Genomic DNA, 18093 nt, shown 5'->3' on the forward strand with positions numbered 1-18093 from the left:
ACCTCTGGCTGACGTCATCACGTAGATGAGGTCAGGATACGAGGACGACGGGAAGGGGGTGTTTATAGGAAAGCCTGCTTGCTGACCTTGTGGCCGCAATCAGAAATAATGAGCCAGTGGGGGATTTATTGTGTCCGAGGTCTGGTATGCTCGGCCTTTCCGAACATACGGCCCGGGTCTCTATTGTCAGCCGCACACAAAGAAGGGAAGGTGTTGTTCTTCAAAAGGGAAGACAGTCCCCGGGAAGATGAGTCAAGAACAAACTCTTGCATTCCTCGCTGCCGGCCACAGCGAAAGACCGCTGCACTCTACACAAACACTGACTTGGAGTCATGTTTCTGCAGGACACGCCGATACATCTTCATCCACACTTTTTTCCTCCGCTGTTGTCCATTTGGGACACTAGACAAGGTTGATGTAATTCTTGATGTTGGAGGCATTTTCCCCCACAGGGTACCTCTAAAGGTCCAGAGATCAGCATTGGGACACGGTCAGTTTGAAACCTCTAAGAAGAAAACAGGTACTAGGATCTGTTAGGAGTCACCTGTGTTTTGGAGGATGCGAGCCCTCGGGCTGTCCTTCCTGTTTGAGGGGCCGAAGTTCATCCCCTCCTGACCACCTGCTCAGCCGTTTCCTGCCTCTGTTTGCTCAGCTCAGACTTTCTGACAAAACACACAAATAAAGCTGATATTTGGTGGAAGATCTGCTGCTGACGTGGGGAAGAAAATAAATAAAAAAGGGACATAAAACAGACCCTTCCTGTGGCGCCAAACCAAAAGTTCTTCAAGCCCCTTGGGAACCATTATTTGAGCAGCCGAGGTGTTTTTGGTAAACTCTCTCGCTGTCTTTGCAAAGGTGCTTGGCCTTTAGCAAACACCTCGCCATCAAAGTGTGCGATTACAGAGACATGTACTTGAGCAAAAACAAGTAGCTGCCATTGACCTTCCTGCTTCCCGTCATTGTCATTGAGAGGAAGATGAGAGCGTGTGTGTTAAGCGGCATATATGAATACTGGGACATGTATTCAGAGAGGATGCAGAGTGGGCGCCACATGACTCAATCCACCAAGGAGACAAATTATGAGCCTTTAACCCACTGGCAGAAACGCACTTGGACCTCTGATGCACTTCAGGACTGCTTCTGTGTCTGTTTGCTCCACTTTTGACGTGAGCAACCAGAGCTTTGTGTTAAATAGCCTTAGAGAAGTTAGTTACTTGCCAACACTGGATGAAATCAAGAGCCCAAGTAGCGATACTACTAGTCAGCTACATTTGTCAGTAGGTGACTGTAGTTTAGTTGTTTTTAAAGCAGTGTAGTACCCGTAAAGTACAACGGTGTACTTTATTTTACCCTTAAAAGGTTTGTAGTAGTACCTTAAGGGAATGTATTACTACTCTAAATGCATATTTATGCAGCCAAATTAAGGCTTCTCTGCCTGCTCAAAATTCTGTGTAAAGATGCAATGCCGTATAAAAGCCAGGCTAAATTATGATTGCTCTGACCCACCTCAGCCCCTAGTATCACAGTACTGTATAAAGGTGCAAATTGCTGTGTAAATGCATTTATGCCACCTCTGAGCAGCTTTAAACTGTCTGTGTAAAGACATTTAAAGGTATTAACATGCACCTTTTTGTTAGTTAGAGTACAGATAGTATTGCCCCAGTGACAAGGTAAAAACCCTAAAGGTTTATTGCACTTTTTTTCCAATGCATAGTGACAAAACACTACATTAGCTTCACAGCTGAATAAACAAGGCAATAATCAAATGCTCAAAGTGAAGAAAATTGTTCGTCTGGCAGTCTCTGTGACATTTTATTTTATTTTATTTTTGTGGGAACACAAGTTAATATATTTATTTTACTAAATAATGTGTTATGTAGTTGTGACTTTTTAGTTGTGCATTGTTTTATGATAAAATATCAGCACAGGAATCTCTCTCGTCTCCCTTGTAGAATATATTTCACTGGTTGAGCTAAAATAAAATAAAAATGTAACCATAATACGAATGCTTTAATTTTGTTAAGCATCCTGTCTGGGTTTGATTTATAAATAAATGATCAGTAACAAATGTCTTATGCTGAGAAACATATGGAAGACTATAATCTTCAGTGTGTGTAGCTCTGACCTGCTCCAAAAGTACTGATCAATTTTAAAATAAAATGTCAAATAAATGCATTAAAATGTTTATTTAAATATATAATGGTAAACATATATTTAATTAACTGCATTTTAGTGTCTTACTAAGTTTAACCATTAACCAAACACACCTGAACAGGCTGAAAGGTGTTGGTTGCAAATGACAGACATGTGGGTTAAATTGGGATTGGAACGACAGTCTGCAGAACACTGGCCAATCAGGACTATAGAGCCCTGCTCTAGGGGATGCTTTTCCGTAAAGCTGCTTATGCAGTATGAAATGTGAAAAGCACTATATTAATACCATGGACTTATCTTGATGGTCTCGATAACTTTAGTGTAGTTAGCAAGAAGCTTTTAGTGTAGCTTGCTACTTTTTCAAGGTAGCTTCTTTCACAGTAATTTGACTGTAGTTGGGCTACTCTACATTACGATTGGCTTGTAGCTTGGCAAACTACAGTTTCACAGTAACTTCCTTGACACTGATGTCATCTAATGATACCTGGCATACTGTATTTATACAACACCGGTATGACAATTAAGTAGAGCTAAATATGGGGATATAATTATCGCTTTGGTGTGTGAGAGGTCCTGGGTTCAAATCCCGGACGAGCCCCCAATTTCTTACACCCATGTTCTGACCTAGTTATCATTTTCAGCTGACCCATGGGGGAAATCACTTTACAAAGGCATGGTAACAATTGTCTTCCATTGAATGAGGGAAAGCAATGGTTTCTGAAATGAATATTTACTCCGTTTCAGATCCGTGTTTTGAGTTTGGGCTCTCGGCTGTTCTGGGAATCGCGTTTGGAGGATTTCTGATCGGAGTTCTCCTCACCGGTGCTTTATGGTTTATTAAGATACGCACAGGTAAGTTGCAGGCATTTGGAATGAGTTATGTTTAGCAGAGCTTATGACTTATTTAACTACTCAAACGTGAGAAGATGTATTAGGTAGAGTTTTCTCTGCTTCTTTAGCTTATGAGGGAAGAGGTGGAGAGAGCAGCTCTAACAAGCCTCGTGATGATTTCCCACTAGAAATAAGATGAAGCAGTTAAGTAAGGCCACTGCCGTAGTACTTCCAGACTGATGATCTGTGCTCGTCTTGAAGGGACTTTTTTGAAGTCCTGAATATAAGTGATCTCTTTATGAGTTTTGTAATCAACGGTAATGTCCAGATCTCATGCATGCATGTGTTTCAGGGCATCCTGTGGCTCTGGGAATGAGATCAACGGTGGCCGAGCTCTCAGGTAAACCGAACTCTGAACTTTAAATGAGTCAATCTTTTCCTCAACACAATTCCTCTACTCCATACCGTGAAAAGGAAATAAGACAGGAAAGATCGCCTCACTCGATAGTTGCCTGGAAAACCTGTTTTTGTTAATTTTGCTCAATATTCTTTGTGTCTTTTGTCCAGTCCTCTCTATATCCGGATGCCCGTGTGGTCTGACCAAACGGCAGCCAGTGGCCACCCACCCGTCTCCCTCTGAGAACAGCAGCGCCAACGCCAGCATTGGCAGCACCCAGAGCACGCCCACCAGCAGCATGGCATAACGCCGTCGCCATGTGTCCCTCCTCTCCTAACGCTCTCTCCCTCTCGAAGCCATCTCGCTCCACGCATCCCATCATCCCGAGCGAAAGAAAAAGAGAGACGGTAGCAGTCCTGAAACGTTCCCTGTACCTCAAAATACTCCATTCGCTTACCCGGCTACGGGAAGTCAGTGGGGACAAAGAACAAAAAAATAAAAAGCTTGGCTCCCAGAGACAGGAAAAACAACACATAACCCCCAGGAACTAACAGGAAATTTGTTGCATTCTTGTGCCGGTGCCTCTCTGATGGAGGCTAAATAAGATTTCACAGACAAACAGTGGGCTGACGCATTAGTTCGCTCTCAGATGGGACTAAATATGGCTCAAAGACACGAGCGAACAAACGTCAGACTCGTATCCAAACTCTTAGCCATGGACTAACAAGATGAAACCTTCCAACAAATCAACTATTGGACATGAACATAAAAGGAAGCACATTTTTATTTTTAGAGTTCTTACTGAAAAGGCTGTCCCACATGGGACAGATTGGGAAATGGCTACCTCGGAGTCTCTGTCGATGTAGATTTGTTAAATATTTGTTTGACCATAACTAGAAACAGTGGCTGAATCTCGTGAAATATGTCAAAATGTGTCTTATTTAACTCTCAAATCAATAGAAAGACAAAAGCAATTATGTAAGACTGCTTCAGGACCTTTCTTGATGTGACATTTTATTCCAATCTCATTCTCATTGCTGATATGTTTGAAAAATTTTTTTTTTTAAATATAAATGATGGTAGTATTTTGAATATTTGTTGCACTGCCCTTAATAATCCTAAAAGGGTTCATTTTCTATATCCAAAATGCCTTTTTCTTTAGATTATGGAGTGAAATGACCGATCATGTTTTCATGAGATTCATATGGATTTTCTTTTTTCTTTCAAAATATATATATTTTTAAATATATATCTTCATTGAGTGACAAAATATATTTTATTAATTACTTTAGTAACTAAGTAAGTTTAAAGATATATTTTGTGTGTGTGACTTTACTGAATTCACTGATTAAAGCATCTGCATATTAGAGTCCAAGCTTTGGAAGTTGGCCAGAAGTTTCCATAAATTGAGAACTCATCTAATTTTTTTTGTTGTTGTTGTAAGAATTTGAATATTTGAAGTCAAAGAAAAATGTGTCCTGTAAAAATGAGCCCAACAAAATAAAAAATCTCTTGTGATGTAGTTTATTTTACAACAGTATATGGTATACTACACATTCCATGTGTATGTATTAATGTATTTGTATAGTAGATTACATTTGTGGGCACCTTGATATCAGTTTGACGTCAAATATTAGTTGAATTGATCAAGATGCTGGAACATCATTTTAAAATTAGTTTGGATGGCAATTTCTTCCGGTGGTAATTGGGTGAAAATAGGAAGTTAATCCCACACTGAAATTGATGTAAATGATGGTCAATATGTTTGACGTTCAATTTACATCAAATCAACGGCATGTCAAGTTTTTGATGTCAGTTTGATTTTCATATTTGACCTGTTTTTTTATGTTCATTTTGATGTCATTTAGTTGTCTTTTCAGCATCAATTGCCCACTGGGTTTTCTGTTTATATGACAAAAGAGCAAGAGATGATATAAAGTAGGTCAAAAATGAAAGGGGTATCATCAGTTATCAACCCTCATGTCATTCCAAGCTTGTATAACTTTCTTCCATCTGTGGATCACAAAAGGAGATGTTTAGCACAATGTTCACGCTGCTGTTTTCCATGCAGTATACGCAGACAGTGACCAGGAGCTGGCAAGCTTCAAAGAGGACAAAAAAAAAAAAAAACATAAAAGTATTAATAATAACCACATCCCAAGTCTTCTGAAGCCATGTGATAGTTTTCTGTAAGAGACCGAGCCAAATTGAAACCATTTTTAAGTCAGAGAGGATTTTCGGCGTGCGACAGCTTAAATTGGGGCGTATTGCTAGAGTTTGTATGAAGCGTACTGCTGTGAACTGTTCCTTTAACATCAGGTGGATGTGCAATTTGTGCAATATCTGTGGTATTACTTTGTTCATATAATTGTTTGTGTTTGTATGTTAAATTTTTATACTGCATTTGTGTATTCAACATTAAGCATTTGTATTGCATGTTCTGTTTTCTCTGGAACGTTTCCATTTAAAGCACTTGCCATATGGTCATCATCTGAAGTCATATTTCTTCTGTTCTCTCCATTCTGAAGGTTCATTTTAATCCGGTTGGACATACTTTAAATTAAACCATGAAAACAATGCCTCCTAATGTCTTTACACTTTATTTATTGCTTCTCCATTTATTTATTGACGTTTTGGAGATGTGCTATTCTGAGAATTGCGTAACTGTCCAAAGAAGTGCAAACAGAAGTTGCACAAATGCAGTTTTGTTCTGCTTCACTCTGTTGTACCCTCTAACCCCAATCTGTGTGCTGTTTCTGGCCCTGAGGAAAATCATCACATTAAAGCAACGGATAGTATGCGAATAGGGATGTAGCATTAGTTTGTCAAAACAGTTTTGAGGTTAAATTATCTAATTTTGTATCTTGAGAAGCGCGATATGTGGCATTGTATTAAAGTTTTTCTGCTTTGACACAGGAAAAACTGGCCATTTTCTCAAATCTTCACGCATAATTTTAAAAACGTACACAGCTAACTTCTGAATCCCAATTCAAGGTAATACAAACCATCTGTCAAAAACAGACTGCATGACTGTTTGTTACACACTGGAGGAATTAATTCAAAACACTCCTACCAAAAGCTGTAGCATAGGTTTTCAGGGCAATAATGTGGGACTCAATGACTGATAACTACTATATCTGCTGTTCTGGACCCAATCTGACCTTTGACATGTCATACTGACAACACATTTTCAAAAGATTTATTTCCAAATATACAGCTTACTCTGCATCATCTCATCTCAGGTCAGGGTCAGATCTCATCAACATCAAAACGACAAGTTTTCCCTTCTGAAAGTACAGACAATGGATGCAACCATGATAAAGTGGGGTTGCACGGACTTCATCTGAGATTGCTTGCTTTGTCTTCATGGCCGTAACCAGGGTTTGAAAATTAGTGAGGTCTGGGGTGGGTAACCCCTACAAATACATATCATTTATATACACTAACACTTTAAAAGAGACAGCCATATATGTTTGTGAAAGATGTTTTCTCTGTTCTGGAGGGATGAACACTGTTAAATTATACCATTGCATCAAAATGTGTTAATAGTCTATAGGTTAGGGGTGGATAATTTTGATCAGTTGTTTATTATTCATGCAACAATGCATTTAACTGTTATTGTTTTATTAATAACCATTGCTGTATTGATGATACCTTGTCTAGTGCTCTTATGAATGTTTTTAGCATGACTTTTGTGAAAATGTAACTAATAGACTGAATAAAATACTGTATAGCATAGACTTCTTCATGGCTAGTGTTTGCATATTTCATTTCATTCTGTAACCTAAATGTTTTACAGATCTGTGTAGTGTTAAATGCTACTGTTCTTGATAGCACTGCTAACGTTTCTGACCAATAGTATCATGATGTTTTTTGCATATTCTGTCAGCAACAAAAGCGTTTCGATCGCCCCCAGGTAGCCTGACGGAGTATAGGTCATAAACCCCGCCCTCTCCATGTAATCTAATGGGACGTGAGACAAACTAAATAATTAAATTACACTTCAGATATTTTTTTTTCCAAAGATAGTTTGTCATTTTATATAGTTTTTATCATGCTGATGTACGTTCAAGTGTTCGTTTTGTAAATAAGTTTGGTTTTTAGTTGGTTATATGCCGTATTGAGGGTGGGCTATGGGTGGGCTTTTATGATGACTGTGAGTTTAAGTGCCGGCGATGCAGTATTTCCAGATATTGCTACGGAAAAAAAAAACTACGAAAAAATATATAAAAATAAACTGAAATTAGTTATTTTGCAAATTAGCTAAGATGAAGATATCGCTAACCCTAAACTGCAACTTCCCACTTTATTAACTTTCTGAAGTGTCAAATTAAGTGGAAAAGACAAGTCCAAATCCGCTTATAATAGCTGGATCTGGCAACTGCGCCCTCAGCGTCTCACAGCGATCATTTTCATACCATAGATGCTAAATAGGGATGCACGATATTGGATTTTTGCCGATATCCGATATGCCGGTAATTTTCAATTCATTTTGGCAGATAGCCGATGTCGATACCGATATAATTATTTTTAATAAGAACTTATTTGTTATAATTAAAAAATAATGACATTCTTTTTATAATGATAGTACATTGAAGATTTGAAAATAACTATAAATAAACTATATATCTTTTCTTTCAGAAAGATCCAGTGGTAACCTTAACATTTTATTTTATGATTTAACATTTGTAAATGGTCTAAAGCAAAAGTTGTAAAAATTCTGAAAATCTTTTAGAGCTCATAATTTGCTTTAAAAATATAACACATGATATTACAATATTACACATAATGAATAAATCAGTATATATAAAATTATTTATTTAAGTGTCATGTTTGTGATTTTTTTTCATGTAGGCTATAGCTTCTGACCTTTAAATCAAAACATACTCATGATTTTATGGCATAAATTACTGCTTTATTTAATCAGAAACACAATTTCAATATTATTTGTGTATTTTGCTTTCATTTTATGAGAAGTAGGCTAACAGCGCCGCCTACAGAATTAAAACTCCTTACTGAGCTGCACCTGGGGGAGGCGGACCCGGGGGAGGCTGCCTCTGCACGTGCTATTACTGTTCACTCTACCATACGCCGAACGCGTTATTCTGTACATGCTTTCTCAGTTTAAATACAGCGATCCAAAACAGTGAATTCAATCACCATTCAGGCAAATTTTTGCTTGAAGAATGAGCCACATTGCTGACTTGATCTAATCGCACTGTTGACATGATCTAATCACTAGCACACCCTGAGCACATGCGAGTTAATGTATTCCTCTTATCGGCATAATTTTTCATATCGGCCGATGCCGATATTTACATTTAAAGCCATTATCGGGCGATTCCGATATCGGTCTGATAATATCGTGCATCCCTAATGCTAAACATTCATGCTGTCTAAACAGAATTATACATGCATACACTCTAAAAAAATGCTGGGTTAAATACAACCCAGTGCTGGGTAAAATAGGGACAAGTGGTTGGGTTACTACCCAGAAGGTTTGACCACTGGGTCAAAACAGCCCAATTGCTGGGTTTGTCCCTATTTTACCCAGCACTGGGTTGAATTTAACCCAGCATTTTTTAGAGTCTACACTTATATGAGGAGTGTTAAACAGCAAATTAGTCATTCAGAGAACAAATTTTATTTTTGAACATGAAAAATGTACAGAGGTCCAGTTGCTAGTTACTCAAAGAATGTAATATATTACTAATTTCAAAAGTAATATTGTTACTTTACTTATTACTTTCTGGTAACAGTAATTAGTTACACTACTAGTTACATTACTTTTTCTTCACGTCCCACAGACGTTGTAACTATATCTTCCACATAAAATTGTAGTGATTGATAGTACCATTATAGAAGTGTTGTATTAATCTCATTAATTGTCATGTGCAGCTTGAAGCTAATTGTAATTTCTCCGTTACCCATATATGATTATATTTCATTATGTATTTGATCAAATCACATAAGTTTGTAAGAAACTTTAATTTTCCAAAAATATTTTTAATTATAGTAATATAATGTACCACATGCTGATCAGAGGGATGTGGGTGCGATGTAATGCCAGAGTAAAGTAAAGCCACAACTTACACAACAGTGTTCAGATCAATATAATGCAATATTTCTATCTGCTGAATGTAAGCTTTTCCATATTCCACGCTTGTCTGCTGCACTGGGGACATCACATGCATATGCGAGTCGTGAAAATTATGAAAATAAATCTAGGAATGATTTGAATGTTGGATTTTAGGCATCACTAGGATTTTAGCATTTGAGGCATCACAAGTGACTAAGTAACTAAGCTGTTTTATGGATGATAACTAATATTATTACTGAAATCTTATTAGTAATTAGTTACACTACTAGTTACTGCAAAAAGTAATATAGGTAATGTAGAATAAAGCATTCATATGTGCTTAATTAGTATAATAAATGGCTAATATTCTAGTAATATGCATGCTAATACGCAACTAGTTAAGAGACCGTAAAATAAAGCGTTACCGGTATTCTGACTACTTTTGGATTACTTTTAGATTACTTATGACCTAAAGTTTTACATTTTAAATATTTTAATTGTTTACCCAGCACCAAGGATACAGCAGATGGATTCATTGCACATTGATTGATTTTTCATTGATTGATTTGAGAGAAAGTGCCGAATTACAATTTTAAATGCAAGTATTGGATTGGTCTTCTGCGGTGTTCCCAGTATGCTGTGGTTAGTTCCTAAAGTGGTGCAAGGAAGGACAACTGGTGAACCGGCCAAAATCTTAATGCTAACCATGCTAGAAATGGGTCAGAACACAGTGCACTGCAGCCACAGACCGTCAGAGTGCCAATGGTGACCCCTGTCCATCGCCAAAAGTATCTTCAATAAGCATGTGAGCATCAGGACTGGGCCCTGGATCATTGGAAGAAGGTTGTCTGGTCTCATAAATAATAAAATAATGAATACAGACTGTATGTGTTTAGATTTATAAGGTTTATGAGGACACAAATATGTATAATGACATAGGTATTACAACGTGAACATGACTTATGAGGTTTACACTTCCTTTGTCCCTGCAAACCAAATGGCATAAAACATTAAAAAAAAATGTTTTTTAATTATCTGAAAAATGCAGAAAGTTTTCTGTGAGGGGTAGGGTTAGGGGAAGGGAATGCAGTTTGTACAGTATAAAAACATCACGCCTGTGGAGAATCCCTGTAAACACCATAAATATAAATTACTTTTTTTTTATAAATGACTTATATTTAATTTAATTTATGTATTTATTTATTTTTGATGCCACAACTGATGATTTTTGGAGCACGCATGTAAATTATTGTCAGACATAATCAAATTTGTAATCATGCAATAGTTCATATCTTTATGAAGGATGATGAAATGGCTGTTTTGTTTTAATAAAATCAGCCCCTGAGAGTCCACAGCTGAAGAAACTCATGAAGTCTCTGAGTCTCATGTCATTATACATATTTGTGTCCTCATAAACCTTATAAACCAAAACACACACAGTCTTTATTCATTATTTTATTCAAATATGTTATATGTTTACACGTTATAGACAACAAATATATATTTTTTCTTCCAAATGTGACAACTGAATGTATTTTTTTTCTTGATTGAAATATATGGAAGGCGATGAATAAAAAAAATAAAAAAAAAAAGATTTAGATTTGGATTTTTTAAATATATTTTAAAAAATATGCAAAGAATGTCCAAAACATATATTTTGGCATTTATAGTATATTTTTAATAAAGGTTGTATTAAACCTGTGTCTGTAATAAAGTGCATTTGGTTACCAACAATGTCAGTGAAGAGCTTGATATGACATAGATGCGATGTGCAAAAAAACAAACAAACAAACAAAAAATACTAGAGAAACAACATAAAGTATAATTTCCAATCAAGCTGCTATTTTGACAAATTATTCAAAAAGTGTGAAAATACTAACTTGGATCTGTAAAATACATTTCCATCACAGAATGTTATTAATCACTTAAGATGTAACAGAGACTGTGAAAATGACTTGATGACTTAAAGAAAATGATCATATGTGCTCCTGGATGGTTTTAATAGACAAATTAAGTGAACTAGTGAGAGGGTGAAAGAGTGTTTTAAGAGTTTATTTTCTTAAAGTCCACAGGGCCAAAAGAAACACTCACATACGGCATAATGGATTTAACTGACTTCAGATGGTCACAGAACCAAACGCTCTGACTATAATTCATAAGCAGCTTATTTCCCCTTTTCCCTTTTTTCAGTAATTGAAAATATATACCCCCCCCCCCACACACACACACACACATACATATATCGCCAGTCTGTAGAGAAACAAATAAAGCACATTTTCATCAACCTCTTGCGGCGTCTGTGATATTCATAATGCATTATTTCTTAACTTGATTTCACATGCAGGAGTCGGTAGAAGGAAACGAGGAAAATATGATTCTGCAGCAAATCCCTGTCTTTCTTACTCTGGGAATAAAGCAGCATTTACAGTGTTTAGGCGAGAGAGGGAATATTAATCACAAAGCGCAAGCCGTTAAATTAGAAGTGAAAAGCTGCTGCTGAATTCCTCAGACACATGTGGATGATTTTTTTCTGCCCTCCTGTGGTGGATGAATAGATGACTGTCAGTCTCCAAAGCTCTGTAGAGTTAGTTCACTTCATTGTTAAACCAATCATTTTCATAATGAATATTGTGGTATAGCACGCGTTTAGTAATAATGTGCATTTTAATAGTAATCTTGGAGAATCCATGTCCAAACCCGATTCCAAAAAAGTTGGGACACTGTACAAATTGTGAATAAAAACAGAATGCAATGATGTGGAAGTTTCAAATTTCAATATTTTATTCAGAATACAACGTAGATGACATATCAAATGTTTAAACTGAGAAAATTTATCATTTTAAGGGAAAAATAAGTTGATTTTAAATTTCATGGCATCAACACATCTCAAAAAAGTTGGGACAAGGCCATGTTTACCACTGTGTGGCATCCCCTCTTCTTTTTATAACAGTCTGCAAACGTCTGGGGACTGAGGAGACAAGTTGCTCAAGTTTAGGAATAGGAATGTTGTCCCATTCTTGTCTAATACAACAGATAATTATTGACAATATATTATTCAGTGTATTCAGTAAATTTATATTTATTTATGTATGATTGATCAACCTAAAAATCGTGTAAACCTTTAGTCAAATGACATGATTCATTAATTAATCACAATTAACTGGATTCTATTTTACATAGTTTCTGAGAAAAGCCCTGAAATGTATCATTTCATAATGAAATATGACATGTAAAACAGACATTACATAATTTTATGATTCTGACATGCAACACACACACATCTGTTCTGTTTTGGAAGATTACCTCAAATATTCCTGTTTTGTCCATAAATCAACTGTGAGCACAATGCTTGTTTGTAGAAAGAACACAGAAGCATTGCCTGGAGTTCGGGACGATCATTTCATCTCATTTGAAAAGGTTCATGCTTTACTTTCAAGAGGTCAAATTACACTCCCAAAATATCAGCGGTGTAAGAAGCTCAAACACCTAAACATATTCAGATCAGAGGCCAACAAATTCAGCTTTTCAATGGCTGACTCTTAAAGGGATAAGAATACCAAAATTATAATTTTGTCATTATTTACTCTCATGTTGTTCCAAACCTGAATGAACTAACTGTGAACTGTCATATTACATTCTAATCAGAGTTAACTAAATCAAGTGTTACGTCCTGAGACGTATTTTATTTGTGATTTGTTCTATGTGATTTGTGGTGTTTTCTTTTGTTTGTTTCTTTCCCTTGTCTACTGCTTCCATTCTCATGCAGGTGATTGGGTTCACCTGTTGCTGATTTGCTGCCCATTCACCTCAGCTCCACTGATTGGCTGCAGCCAGGAGAAAGCCAGCATATAAAGCCAGCACTGCCTCATAATAAGCTGAGTGGGGGAGGGTTGTAGATTGTAACCTGTCACATGAATGTCTTTTTTGCTGGCTCCAGATAATGTCATTATGTCTGTTGTTATTGAGTGCTAACCATTGGTGCTACTGTGGATTTAGTTGGAGGTTTGTTTAGAATTTAAGTGTTTTGTAAGGAAATTTGTAGGGTGGTGGGTGCCTTTTTTCTTTAATTGCTTTTCTCCTGGTTATATGGGTAGTCAAGGAGATCGGGAAGTTCACTCTGTTATTCATTTTCTTTTTGGTTTATGTATAGGTAAGTTATGGTTAAAATTGAGTTAGAAATAGTTTTGTTTGTTGTGTTGGCCTTTGCCCCCTCCTGAAGCCTATGTTTCCCTTTTATCTTTTTCTTATGATTTAATAAACTAAGTTATTTTGTTTGGAGGTGTGTTATTGGGGCTGGAGACAAGTGGTCCCTGTGCTTTCCCTCTCCAAAATGTGTTACTGCTAGGTCCATTACTTCTAGACAAAATGGGCTAGCATGTAACAAGTGGGGGCTCGTCCTTTCAAGTGAAAGTTTACCGTGGTGTAATTGTAAGTATCTGCTCATTTCTTTCTTGTTCTGTTTGGCTGTTTTCTTTTTGGTGAAGGAGAAGGCCTCTGTGGTAGTGAGAATTACGTAATTTAATTTGAATGTACTCTTTCTCCTACCATAGAGGTTTTTGAATGTTGCAGGAAGGCAGATTTGTTTTTAATTGCAGTTTTCTTTAATATTGAGGTTTCAAGGCAGGCTACCAAACAAGTTGTTAAAGACTTGCGGGAAAAGCTAGTTGATTAAGGGATTTTTACCTGATTACTGTCGTCAGTGTTGAGGAACAACCTGGATTCACAGCAGAAGCCGTGGCAGGTGAGGTTCTGGGTGAGTCGATGTTAGCTGTCAAGTTGGAGTTAGACCTCCTAATAAAAAAAGGAGTGTGAAGGGCAGAAGATTAGGCTTCGTGCTATAGAGGCTCAAGCAGATAGGGATATTAAGATGCGTGAGTTAGACTTACGTGCTCCAGAATTAAATCGGAAGCCAGTTCCTATGCCTCATTCTAGACTCCCCTCTGCTTTATGTGCCGTCACTTCACCTGCTGCTGTTTTATACCAAGGTACTGATAATGCAGCTACTGAGCCAGATTTTGATGTTGGTAAGTACCTTAAACTCATACCCCCATTTGGAGAAGCGGAGGTAGATTCGTATTTCATTGCCTTTGAATGGGTTGCTACGAAATTACCGTGGCCAAAAGATGTGTGGGCTTTGTTGCAGTGCAGTCTTTCTGGTAAAGCGCAAGAGGTTTGCTCCACCTTACCAATAGGTCAGTCCCTTGACTATGATGTAGTAAAATCTGCCATTCTGAGGGCGTTCGAGTTGGTGCCTGAGGCATACCGTTAAATTTAGTTTACATATGAAAACAGCCAAACCGATTATGTTAGGGGAGTTGTTGCCCTGGTCTACCGAGATTTACTCCGGTACCGAGAATTTTCGGGTCCATATGAAGTCAACGAAAAGCTCAGTGACACAAATTATGTCATGCATACTCCTGATCGACATCGTAAGACCCGTGTATGTCACATACATTTTAAAACCGTTTATTGTGCTTGGTGAGAAGCCTATTTCCTCTTTCACCTGTTGCAGTGGCTACTGTTAGTGAAGTGCCCGAAGATGAGCCAGTTGAAAAAGCTACACAAGTTGCAGCTAAAAAGCTTCAAAACTCTGCCATATTGAGTGATTTGCAGAGCTTTCTTGCTCGCTTGACGACCGAACTGAAAATTGGTTCATTAATTTCCTTCACTCTTTCATCTGTGCCTGGTAGAACGACAATGTTGACATGACATTGATGTAGGTGAATCTCATCCAGTCAAGCAACATTCTTAGAGTAAACCCCAGGAAGCTTGACGTAATGAGATCTGAGGTTGAGTATATGTTGCAGTATGGTCTAGCAGTGCCTAGTCGGAGTCCATGGAGTTCGCCTTGTTTATTAGTGCCTAAACCCGACGGCTCCTATCGCTTCTGTACCGACTACCATAAGGTTAACTCCTTAACGAAACCTTACTCCTTTCCTCTGCCTCGGTTAGAAGATTGTGTTGACCGAGTAGGCTCTGCTAGATATGTCACCAAATTAGACCGGTTAAAGGGTTATTGGCAAGTGCCTCTAACTCCATGTGCATCTGAGATCTCCGTGTTTGTCATTTCTAAATTTCCTACAATATGAGGTTCTAGCTTTTGGCATGAGAAATGCACCTGCCACCTTCCAACGCGTTATGCAGGTGTTCTTGTCAGGTGTCCCGAATTGTGATGCACGTAGTTGGATGTAATCTATTCAAAAGTCTGGGAAGAGCACGCAACTACTTTTGGACTTCGTATTCAGTCACCTGGCTGCTGCCTCTCTAATCTTGTTAAATGTGAGCACGGTAAAGCTGTGATAACCTATCTGGGGAAACAAGTTGCCCAGGGTTTTGTTAAGCCAGTTGAGGCTAAGGTTGCTGCCATACTTGTGCTTCCAGCACTCCATAAGTGTGATTTATTCCGGTTTTTAGGTATGAGTGGGTACTACTGGGGATTCTGTTGTAACTTCACTATTGTCTCCTCTTACTGTCCTTGTCCGTACTTCCAAGAATTTTAAGTGGCGCACTGAGTGTGATGCTTTTAAGGCTGAAAAAAAATATCCTTTGCCATGCCCCAGTGTTGGCTGCCACTAATTTTGATTTGCCTTTTAAACGCCAAGTAGCTCCCAGTGCTACCGGTGCTGGAGCAGTACTGCTGCAGGAGGACTCCTGTGGAATTGACCACCCCATCTGCTTCTAAGAAGTTATCGAAATGCCAACAACGCTACAGTATGATTAAGAAGGCCCTCGCCTTGCTGTTAGCTCTTCAGTATTTTAAGGTTTACTTGGGGAAGTAGTGCCATGCGTATTGCTGTGTACACTGACCATAACCCATTGATCTTTCTCTTCCGCATGTCCAACTCCAATCAACATTTGATGCGCTGGGCCCTAATTGTCCAGGAGTGTAACCTTAATCTCCAGCACATCCGTGGTAAAGACAATGTGGTGGCGGATGCGCTCTCTAGGACTGCAGATGTGGAGACTTTGTGATTTGTTCTATGTGCTGTGTGGGTTTTTTATTTTTATTTATTTTTTTATTTACTGCTACCATTCTCATGCAGGTGATTGGGTTCACCTGTTGCTGGTTTGCTGCCCATTCACCTCAGCTCCACTGATTGGCTGCAGCCAGGAGAAAGCCAGCATATAAAGCCAGCATTGCCTCGCAACAAGCTGAGAGGGTTACAGATTTGTAACCTGTCACACGGACTTTTCTCTGGCTCCAGATAACTTTTGTCTGTTAAGAACTAACCATTGGTGCTACTGTGGATTTAGTTGGAGTTTGGTGCCCTTTTCTTTAATTGCTTTTCTCCTGGTTATCTGGGTAGTCAAGGAGATGGGGAAGTTCATTTTTCTTTTGGTTTATCTATAGGTAAGTTATGGTTAAAACTGCATTAGAAATGTTTGTGTGTTGGCCTTTGCCCCCTCCTGAAGCTTGTTTCCCATTATCTTATGATTTAATAAACTTAAATTAGTTTTGTTTGGAGGTGTGTTATTGGGACTGGAGACAAGAGGTCCCTGTGCTTTCTCTCTCCAAAATGTGTTACTGCTAGGTCAATTTCCTCTAGACAAAAAGGGCTAGCACGTAACTAGTAATGTGAATACATTCAGTAATGAGTCACAAGTGAGAGACAAGAAGTCTTTCTGATTCTCACTTAACTTTAAGTTCATTTGACATAATGTTTATGTTCAATCATTAACTTAATATTGGGCATAATTTAGACTTAAATTTCTGCGTTAACTTAATTTAAGTCTTGTTAACTTTGGAAATTGGGTAGTAGATTTCTAGTTCCCAGCATGCTTTGCATAGGACTGGATAAGGATAAGAAATGTTGAAATGACGTGTTATTTAAAAGAGTTTAACATTGTTCTTTAAATATGCATGCTAAATAGGTTACATGTCGCATGTGCTGTGATAACTGTGGATTTTGAATTGGAAAAAATATATAATATAAATTGGTTCTAGGCTCACAAATCTATTAGTTGGCGTGACTTAATTGTTTTGAGTAATTAACTGAAAAATGTGTTTGTTACAAATTATGTTGTGTAATGAATCAGCTCATGTGAAATATGAATAACTAACCATAACTAGTTATAATTAACTATTCATATTTTAGATCCGCTGTAGATATTTAGCTGACCTCTCAGGGTCAACTGTCTTGTCAATTCTAAGAACGTTAATTTCCTGGTTAAGGGAAATAACTTTCTTACTGTACAATTCTACAAAGCTTGTAGTGTAAATCTGCATGATTAGTGACTCCGGTTATGAGCAAACAATGAACACATCAAGTGTGATACAAGTAAGGTTTTATTAACTACATAAACACTTAAACTAGTCCAACATACTACATAAACACATAAACTGGTCTAACATCCTACATACACACATAAACTGGTCTAACATACACACACACACACATACAGTTGGTATAGGAAAGGGTTAAAGTTTAACTCAGTACAGAAAGAGGCATAAAGAATTAATTTTATGGAACACTTTGCATATTCAGCAGATCTAAAACCTGAGGGAAAACGTCAGATTCTTAGTTCAAAAACACCTTGTAAAAAGGTGTAACTGATACTTAATATATCAATTAATAAGACGTTTTTGCCTAAGCGATATGGCTAAGCAGGTGTCACTTGTGGGTGATGCTGC

General features: G+C 37.6%; 1 protein-coding gene across 1 annotated transcript in view; it reads left to right on the forward strand.

Annotated features, from left to right (window-relative positions):
* Positions 1-16684, forward strand: part of LOC107597954 (transforming growth factor beta receptor type 3-like) — a 68265-nt gene extending 51581 nt beyond the window's left edge. Inside the window, exons 8-11 of the mRNA XM_016289166.1 lie at positions 1519-1525; positions 2899-2902; positions 16347-16374; positions 16667-16684. Of these exons, the coding sequence (XP_016144652.1) occupies positions 1519-1525; positions 2899-2902; positions 16347-16374; positions 16667-16684 (57 nt within the window). The remainder of the gene's footprint in view (positions 1-1518; positions 1526-2898; positions 2903-16346; positions 16375-16666) is intronic.
* The last annotated feature ends 1409 nt before the right edge of the window (positions 16685-18093 follow it).

Source organism: Sinocyclocheilus grahami, unplaced genomic scaffold, assembly GCF_001515645.1.
Source record: "Sinocyclocheilus grahami isolate Dianchi unplaced genomic scaffold, SAMN03320097.WGS_v1.1 scaffold241.1, whole genome shotgun sequence".
Taxonomy (NCBI): Eukaryota; Metazoa; Chordata; class Actinopteri; order Cypriniformes; family Cyprinidae; genus Sinocyclocheilus; species Sinocyclocheilus grahami.